The 9,402-nt window shown below is 50.0% G+C and overlaps 2 protein-coding genes and 1 long non-coding RNA gene across 6 annotated transcripts in view; all 3 read left to right on the forward strand.

The window, feature by feature from the left end:
* LOC107196082 overlaps positions 1-4,127 on the forward strand; it is a 5,847-nt gene extending 1,720 nt beyond the window's left edge. The window contains exon 2 of the long non-coding RNA XR_003048038.1: positions 904-4,127. This is a non-coding gene — a long non-coding RNA (uncharacterized LOC107196082). The remainder of the gene's footprint in view (positions 1-903) is intronic.
* Positions 4,128-4,136: 9 nt separating this feature from the next.
* VAMP5 (vesicle associated membrane protein 5) lies at positions 4,137-5,181 on the forward strand (the record flags this gene model as incomplete). The annotated part of the gene is made up of 2 exons (XM_015593838.2): positions 4,137-4,262; positions 4,732-5,181. Coding segments are annotated over 2 exons (336 nt in total), but the record flags the coding sequence as incomplete, so codon positions are not given.
* Positions 5,182-6,448: 1,267 nt separating this feature from the next.
* On the forward strand, positions 6,449-8,907 carry RNF181 (ring finger protein 181). Of its 4 annotated transcripts, none has more exons than XM_025050880.1 (5): positions 6,449-7,249; positions 7,842-7,972; positions 8,151-8,260; positions 8,400-8,507; positions 8,734-8,907. In XM_025050880.1, the coding sequence occupies exons 1-5, from the start codon at positions 6,990-6,992 to the stop codon at positions 8,884-8,886; spliced, it is 762 nt and encodes a 253-aa protein (XP_024906648.1). In that variant the 5' UTR covers positions 6,449-6,989; the 3' UTR covers positions 8,887-8,907. The 4 variants fall into 4 exon arrangements, with proteins under 4 accessions (XP_024906648.1, XP_024906650.1, XP_024906649.1 ...); XM_025050882.1 differs by having other exon boundaries at positions 8,766-8,907; XM_025050881.1 differs by having other exon boundaries at positions 8,433-8,507.
* The last annotated feature ends 495 nt before the right edge of the window (positions 8,908-9,402 follow it).

Here is a 9,402-nt window from a genome sequence, read left to right on the forward strand (position 1 = left end):
TCCTTTCCCTTTTCTTCTTATTCACTAAATCAACAAATATTTCTTGGGCGTTTCCTTTGTGCCAGACATGGTCATGGGTATTGGGGATAGAGTAGGAGCAAAATAGTGATGGGAAAGATGGGAATTGAACGAGTAATGACTTGAATTTATTCATCTTGTAGATGGTCCTCTCTCATGTACTATCCAAAGAATTTGGGTTTTGTCCTCCTTCACATGCACACGAGTTGGCAGCATCAAAAGGTCTGATGAGTCTTTAGCCAGCCAGCTAAAGCATTTGACCTTCTTTTGTCTGCATTCAGATTAGCAAAGGGGTTAAGAATGTGATCCTTGGAGTCTATGTTGATTCAGCTCCTGGGTCTTCTACTCACTGGCTCTGTGACATTGCATATGGGTGATTTAATCCCTCTGAGCCTCAGTTTCTTATAAAACTGGGATAATAGTACTGTCCTCCATGGATTGTTGTGAGGATTAAATGAGATTAAGGGGACAGACAGCTAGTAGCACACATTGTTTAGCTCAGACTATGTGCCCATTGAATAGTGGATGTTATTGCTGTCAAGACGTAAAACCTCAGCAGCCTAATGGAAATAAACTAGATACAGGTTCTCAAAGGCCTATTAAAGTTCTGTATTTAGGTTAGAAACAAGGGCACAAGTTTGCCACAAGGAAGAGCTTGCTCGGCTGTGTATTTCGTAAAAATATCTAAGAGGTTTTATTGACCACACACATTGTGTAGTTCTTGGGCTCTGACTGCTAAAAAAAAGTAAGGAAATGGGTTAGATCAATAATAATAGCCGTTATGTATTGAGCACCTAGTATGTGTCAAGTATTGTGCTAGTCCTTTATAATATGTCGTATGTCATAGCTAACATTACCGTAGATATTATTGTCACTGCTTTACAGATGAGGAAGTGGTGGATCAGAAAGTTTATATCCTCAGTCTTCAGTCACTCAGCTGGTGAGTGGCAGAAGCAGGATTTGAAGAAACCCAGGGCTGCAATGCAGAGCCCTGCTCCTAGTCTCTGAGCTCAGGTGAGTGCTACCGTAGGAAGGAGTTAATACACCCGATCTCTGCCCGGGTCCATCGGACTACATTGATGACAGCGGAATAGGGTTTCTTAGGCACTAACCAAGAGGGAGGGGAGACAGGAGAGTTAGGACAGGGAGGTTTTTGAGAGCTTAGTTTTCAGAGGAAAAAAGGGTATTTGGCCTAGGAAACCCTAAAGGGACATTTGTGCATCGAAGGAGGAACATTGTGGACAGAGGGTAACTGTCAAGAACATTTCTTGTGTAACTACCACCCTCTGTTTGCCAACTATGCCACTGCTGCCCTCTCCCCATGGTTTGCAACTGCAAGCCCTGCAGACCCCTTGCAGGGCTTGGAAGTGCCTCTTTCACCCACCCATTCTCTCTACACTCTCTGCTCTCAGCCTGGTGGACATCTCCTCAAACCCCTGCTGATGGCACTTCTCAGCCCCTTCTGGCTGGGCACTCTGCCCTAAGTTTTCTCGTTTCCATCCATGCCAGTCTACCACCAACAGACAAATTATCTTGAAGTACCTCTCCGCTGTTGCCCTTGGCTCAGAAACCCACACTGGCTCTTGTTCTGTCTCTCCCTCCAAATGAGCTTCCTCTTCTTGAGTTTCACTGCCCACCCTGCCCCTCCACTCTTACCCTTTGCCTAGTCCATCTCTGTCCCAAGCATGTCATTGTCTCTCTGTGTCTGGAATGCCCAGCTCCACCCCATCCTTCAAGGGCTCACTCCCCTCTGCGTATGACAGTTCTCAGGAATTAACCCTCTGCAGACAGCTCCACCACTCACTATTTGTAACTCCCAATGTAACTCTTTTCTGTAATTGTATGGCATATATCTCTTTCCCAAGTCTATAGTGATCTTCTTAAGAACAGGCACAATTCATTCAGAAAATACTTTCCACAAGGCCACTGTGTGCCAGGCACTAGGCTGAGCTCAATGTGGCAGCAGGCAGCGTGGCCTTGCCCTCTGGTCGCTACCTCCTTTTACATCTCATAGTTCTCACTGTGGCAGTAGAGGCCTGTGCCTGCAGTGTCTTTTTTCCTCTGATGGAGTGTAGCCAAGGAGAGCCAGAGACTCGAGCCTGGGACTTCTGTGTTTCTTGGAGCGAATATGTTCTTTTAGGCCTGGGCCCATCTTGGCTCCGGACAGGCTTGGCTTCCAGTGGGGGAAGAAGGCTAAAAATTGAAGTGGGAGGCACAGCCAGCTCTCTTGGAGAATGTGACCCAGTGTCACCCCATGTTGGAGAACAGGATAACAACAGCTGTAGCATTCAGAGTAGAAAAAATAATACCCAATGTCCCACCAATCTCTAGAAGTGATTCTTTTTCAAATCTTTGTCCATTCCCAAGTTTTTGCTTTGGACTATTTGAACATAAGAGGCTCCAGATAATGGGATCCTTGTTGAATAATTTAGTCATCATAATAGTGGTGATGATGGTTGACTCAGGAACAGGTAGAGAAGAGTACAGCTTCCCTGTTCTCTTTGTACTTCCTCCTTATTCCCCCCACCTGTGAACACACCCCTCTCCATGGTTTGTGGTTTGCCTGCCCCCTCTTGAAGCAGGTTGCTTTTCTAGCTCATAGGCAAATATTGACCTACTTAGGTTTCAGATGCTGCCCCTTGAAACTCCTGCTGGGCTAGATAAACACACTGGGATAACAGCTCTTGAGAATAAGAGTTGCTTTTGGATAGCCTGTAATGCAACTGACCCACTCATTGAATCCTTGCAATGGTCAGCACTGTGCTGGCTTCCCGGGCCCCTGGGATGGTGGCAGACAAAGGAAGGGCACTGGGCTCTACCCTCCCTCTGCGAACTTGTGGCTCAGTTGGGGAGATAGGACTCATGTACTGGGGAATGCTTGGAGGTTGTGTGCAAGGCAGCTGCAAAGATCCTGAATGAAAATTCTTCTCTGAGTCCTCTGTAACCACCAGATCTCTTCTCTTTCTGTGGTTTTAAGTGGAATTCAGTCAAGTGCCAAAGTATCTACTGCAGACAATGGGCAATATGGTTTGGCAGGAAAGGGCAGTGCTCTGTGGGGAGGAGATGAGAAGAGGGGTGGGCTGTGGGGGACTAGGCTGGGAGGAGGGAGTTCTTGCTGTGGTTCATTAATCCTTGAATTCATTTCCCTGATTTGTCCTTGGAACTGCTCCTGGACTTCCAACTTTCCCCAGGTCCTCCTGCCCCGGGTCTCTCTCAGATGCATGGGTCCAAACCTGTTCTTTTTTTTCTTATGACTCATGCCTTTTTTCTCCCTTGTGTCCTCTTAGCCTCCATCAGCTTGGACCCTGCACCTCTCTTCCCAGTCCTTTGAAATGAGCTGGGTTCCTCTGTTGGGTGAGGCTGCTGCCCTGGCTGGGAGCCCAAAGACTCATCTTTGTGAGCTTGGACCCCAGTGAAGATCCTGGCTAGCTGGGAGGCTGGAGTTCAGAAGCAGGGAAGGCTGAGGTTCCGGGCAGGCAGGGAATCAACTTTGAGCATTAATGCAGGACCGCTCAGGCCAGGAGGCTGAACTGGCCTGACCAGTCAGAGGCCCAAGGAAGGAGATCTGATCTTCTCAGTTCATGTCTTTGTGTGTGTCTGTGGGTTAGGCAGAGGCTATGACATGTGGTGGTCCAAAATTACTTTTCTAGCTCTGTGGGGGTGGATCTCCTCCCTGTTTGGACTCTAGACAAGTAGTTTGGTTCCCTATTCTTTGCTGTAGGAAGCCATAGGGCAGGTAGACATTGGTTAAAGGCCATCCTGGAGCAGGTGAGCAAAGTATCTGCTTTGTGGGAGGATGGGGTCCTGGGAAGTTCCCATCCTGGGGCACCTTAGAGGAAGCCGACCTGCCTTGATGGGATGGGGCCTGTGAGACCAAAGGTGAGCCATACACACCCGGGGGCTGGCCCTTTACTCCACACATATCATATCCTTACATGAAAGATGCTGTTTCCCCTACCCATACACTACACTACACTATACTATACCACACACACACACACACACACACACACACACACACACTCACACACTATGGGGACAAGGAGACCTCTATGTCTCAGGCCTGGATGAAAGCCAGGTGTGGGGCTCATTCAGCCTTGACCTTGGGCTTGGTGCCTAGGCAGCGGTGCCAGCGGCAGGCGGATGAGGGGACGGAAATCATGCTCAACAACTTTGACAAGGTCCTGGAGCGCGATGGGAAACTGGCAGAGCTGGAGCAGCGTTCAGACCAACTCCTGGACATGGTGCGAGGCCTGGGGAAATAGGGAGGGGGAAGAGAGAGGCTAGGAGAAGCCTTTAGAGGGAGCTCTCAGGCTGTGTTCAGAGTCTCAGCCTTTGGTGGGGCCTGAGGCTTGTGTGAAGGCCAGTGTGGGGCCTGTGGGTTTCTTGAGGCACCCCTAGCCTAGATATGCAGCAGGTAGGCTTTGTGAAGTATGAAGCCCTTGCTTTGAAGCTGCGGGCCTTCCTATAGGTTGAGAGCTGGCATCGTTAACTGGGGGTGAGCCTGAAGGGCCGAAAGTCAAAGGCTACACCAGTGTCAGGCCAGTAGTCAGGCTGGGAGGGTCCCGGGCAGGCTGTGTGGAGAAAGGGAACAGACAAGATGGAAAGGATTCAGAAGGAGACCATGCCTTGCTGGGGCGGGTTTGGGAGGAGCTGGCTCTGGGGTTCTGGGGGTACCACTAACTCCCATCCTGTGTCTGGGGGTATCCACAGAGCTCAGCCTTCACCAAGACAACCAAGACCTTGGCCCAGAAGAAGCGCTGGGAGAACATCCGTTGCCGGATCTACTTGGGGCTGGTGGTGGGCATTGGCCTGCTCGTCATCTTGATTGTGCTGCTGGTCATGTTTCTCCCACAGAGAAGCGAGGGCAGCAGTGCTTCACAGGCCCAGGATGCAGGTGCTGCCTCGGGGCCTGGGGATTGACACAGCTGGGTCTGGAGGGGAGGCCAAATGGCCACACTGGCTGGTTCTGGTTTCCAGAGAACCCTGGTGTTTGCTCCCATCTGAGCCACCCCAGTGAGCACCAATGGGCAGCCCCAATATGTGCACCATAGCAGTTCCTATCATGCCACAGACTGGCCTTGGAGGGCAGCCTGCTGCATTGGCCATGCCAGGCCAGCCCCACCTGGAGCTTAGTAAAAGCTGCTGTTTGGTTAAAAGCCACTGTTTGGTTAAAAGCTGGTTTTGTGTGTGTGTGTGGAGCGGGGGAGCGCGAGAGCTAGCGAGCACCAGCACAAGTCTCTACGTTGGTTCATTCTGCTCTGCCGCCACCCCTGAGGCTGTTTAGAAAGCTTACTATCCCAAGGATTCCACCCTTGAGAAGTGGCCCCTTCCTCTCCCTTCCTTACTTGATCCAACCCTACACAGACAGCCTTCTGGAGTGCAGTTGCAAAGACAAAATAGCTCTTAAACCAGACTCTTCAACCAGTACCCTCTGAGCCTGATTCCCTAAGAATAAAATCTATTATTTTTCTGATGTCTTGGGCGATTCTCAGAGGACCAATGGGACTCTGGATGGGATGGCCAAGAAGAAAGCACTTCAGAGGTTTTTATATCACGAGGCTCTCACCTTCAGATAGACTTTTTCTCCTCCGAACACTTCCTCCCCAACATCTCTGCCCACACTAGATCATAGATGAGACAGGTGGCAGTGAAAACGGGAAGGGCTTCTATCATGCTGTAATGCAGTCACGCAAGATGGCCAGAGTTTGCCCTATAGGAAATAATTTGGGCTTTTTGAAGCTCCAGGGCTGCACAGGGCCAAGTAGGCAGTGCCTTCAGTGCCACAGGAATGATCATTGTGTAAAGGCCATGAAAAAGGAGAAAAGTCCCTACCAAGACCATGGAAGCAGGGCGGCCTGTGCCTGGGCTACTTAACTGCATCTCAAACAGAAGTGGCGGGGGGGGGGAGAGGAATTCAGCGTTGTGTGTAACAGTTGCAGCTCCTTGTTAGGTAGAGAGAGGGCTACTTACAGAGAAACCAGAACAAACCCAAGAGTTGTGTGGACCTTTTCCCCTCACGAAGCTTGTTACTTCTACTGGGCTCATTACCATCTTCCTTTCCTGGGAAAGATGGAGGAGAGCACTTGACCTTGTGCCTTCCACTTAGAGACTATGTGAATTTGGGCAAACCACTTCCTGGACTTGGGTTTTACATGTGTACAAAGGGATAATGCCACTTAGCTCCCAGGACAACTGTGAGGATTATATATACTGTACGTAAAATATCCATCAATGTAAAGGTTCTAGGTGTCAAATAAATGGTAGCTATCATCCAAATCATGTAGTGCTGTGGTTCACAACCCTGCCTCCCTTTAGAATCTCATGTAGAACTGACAATAAAAATACCACACCCAGGCCTAGGTCAGTTAAATCAGAATCTTTGAGGGTTAAGTATTAGGCTTTTTTTTTCCTTAAAGTTGCAACCCCTCCTCTCCTCTCTCCAGGAGAGATTCATGGGTAGCCAGGTTTGCAAACTATTTAATTAAAGCCACCACTTCTACAAGAGCCAGGGGCGAAGTCGAGCAATAGGCTCGACACGTCACAAATAGTAAGGCCTCAGATTCCCCAGCAAGGATCTCTCTCTCTCTCTCTGGGTTAGGAAGGTTTGTCCCACCCTTTACTTTTGTGCCTAACTCATAATAAATGAACAGGCAATTTTTGTTTTGTGGGAGTCAAGGAGAAATCATGCGCCAACTTCTGAAGCAACTAGAGGTGGTTCAGAAGTACCCGTGAGTGCAGAAGGACTTGAGGGCCTGTGGCATAGCAGTGAAAGGCGCCCTGAAGCCAGACTCTCCCCCTAGGCTCGAAGATCCCTGAGCTTCCGGGCCAGTGGTTCCGTCTCTGAGGGACACAACCCACACATCAATCTCACATACTTACCCTTGGCTGGGACTCCAAAACAAGTTTTCTGACCAGCCCCAGCCCCTGCCATTGGCTTTAGCCTTTGGTCACCTGACTTGTTCGAGCCAATGAGAGGTGACAGAATGAATACTTCCGCTTTCTGTGCGTCTAACAAGCCACTGTATTTGCCTTTCGGATGCTCTGATTGGTCATCTAGCCTCAACTCGCCAATTTATTGGCCAGTGCTGCGAGGCCGCAGTCCAGCGGGTCCGAGGGCTGCTGTGTCAGACAACCCAGCTGCCATGGCGTCCTATTTCGATGAACACGACTGCGAACCTTTGGACCCCCAGCAGGAGGCCCGAACCAATATGCTGCTGGAGCTCGCGAGGTAGGTTCGCGGGGCTGAGAGATGGGCCCAGGCAGCAGGTTTGGGGGTTGGGGCTGGCTGGGAAGGCGGACTATCGGGCAGCAAATTCTGGGGAGGAGGGATGAATGATCTGTAGTTAGTTTGGAGGCTAGAATCGAGGAGAGGTCGATAATTTGGATCGTCTGTGGGCTTCCGGGGCAAGGAGATTCTGAGAAAGACTGGAGTAGGGGAAGTCGGGGGCGAGAGGGCAGTGGGCTCTAGGAAGTACAGGAGAAGGCGGATTATGGGGACGGGGTAGGGGCCATTTGGTTGTAAGCAGGTACATTCTTTGGGAACACCAAGCATGCGAACACACGAGTCTGGCTTTAGTAGATCATTCCTGCGTGGCCTGAGTAACTTATCTGAGCCTGATCTCAAGTGTAAAATGGGAATAAACAGCCTAAGTGCTTGGGGTTGTCTGGTAACAGCTGTAAACCATTTCTCATTCTGCTGAAGAGGTAGCTATTACTACTACTAGCTAGGCAGGGTATTTACATGTTAATACTGAGTGAATTGTAGGGGTAAAGAGAAAGTATGGCTTTCTCTGGTTCTGACCTTGCATCTTTATTATCAGGTCACTTTTCAATAGGATGGACTTTGAAGACTTGGGGTTGGTAGTAGATTGGGATCACCACCTGCCTCCACCTGCTGCCAAGACCGTGGTTGAGAACCTCCCCAGGACAGTCATCACAGGCTCTCAGGCTGGTGAGAACACTAATTCTGCTTTTTGTGACAGGTCTGCCAGACCCACCCCCTTCCCAAGCCAGATTGTTTACTGGCCCTTCAGTTTTTCAGGCTAAGTTGGGGCAAGAGTGTCTTTTAGGAGTGGGAGCTGGGAGGTGGAGCCTGTAGCAGCTCTCCTGATAAACACTCCCTCCTAAAGAGGTCAAGTGCCCTGTGTGTCTTTTGGAATTTGAAGAGGAGGAGACTGCCATTGAGATGCCTTGCCATCACCTCTTCCATTCCAGCTGCATTCTGCCCTGGCTAAGCAAGGTACTGCTTTCTTTTTCCCAGCTATTACCCTGCCCAGTTCTCAAGCCCCTTTCTTTTTATGAACTGTTGGGGGATCAGAGAAGGGAGAAGGGTTGAGGTGAGAATTGGGAGCAGGGGGTGGATATTAATTTATGATCAGGCCTTGGCCGGAACACTGCCCTGCTTTTCCCAGACAAATTCCTGTCCCCTGTGCCGCCATGAGTTGCCCACTGATGATGACACTTATGAGGAACACAGAAGAGATAAGGTAGGGGCTAGTGGTAAGTGGAGGGCATGATAATGGGGCTCCCTCAGGCCATTCTTGATGCCCTCGTCTCCCATTTCATCAGGCCTGTGTAGGCCTCAGGTCCCTGGCTCTGGCTGCCTTCTCAGTGACTTTGGTGAGGGGCAAGATCCTTGGCAACACAGATGCCAGGAGCCTAAAAATAGTAAGAACCAACTCCATGATAGCTGCCCTGTCCCTTCACCCATAGGCCTTCAGGTATGGCCCCTGCCTTTCCTTCAGGCTCGCAAGCAGCAGCAGAAGCACCGACTTGAGAACCTGCATGGAGCCATGTACACATGAAGCAGCTGGGGCTGAGTGCTGGTCTTCCACATCTTCCTCTTGCACCTTGAATCCTCATTAAAGATTTCTTTACCCACCCTGAGGCTGCATTGCTCACAGGCCTGGGCAGGGGCTCTCTCCACTAGGGCCTTACTGCTATTGGAGAAGGTGGGCCTAGAGCACAAGATGCCAGGCTGTGTATTCCTCCCTGCCAAGCATGCTGGCCTGAGGGCAGTGGAGCCCAGGTCAAGAACCTGGCCACTAAACCAGCCAGAGCCTGTGTGTTCATGGTTGGAAAGCAAAACATGTCATGGTCTGGCACCCAGTAGCTATTCAAAGATGGTAAAGAAAACTGGACTGCATCCCTTTCCCCCTGTAATTTTTAGTCAACTTTGGCACCCCAGGGGCTTTTCTTTTGCTTCCAATATTTTAAAGTTGCTTTCTACATGCCCTCCCCCCATCCCTTATACTAAGGACTCAAAATTCAAACCAGACTGAGTAGGAGGAGAAGGAAGTGTGAAATGATCAGATCAGTTTGTTAAAGGCCCAGAAAGAGCTTCAAGCCCTTGAGGCGTATTTGGCTAGCATCTGGTATCCT

Source organism: Pteropus alecto, unplaced genomic scaffold, assembly GCF_000325575.1.
Source record: "Pteropus alecto unplaced genomic scaffold, ASM32557v1 scaffold117, whole genome shotgun sequence".
In the NCBI taxonomy this organism is placed as follows: Eukaryota; Metazoa; Chordata; class Mammalia; order Chiroptera; family Pteropodidae; genus Pteropus; species Pteropus alecto.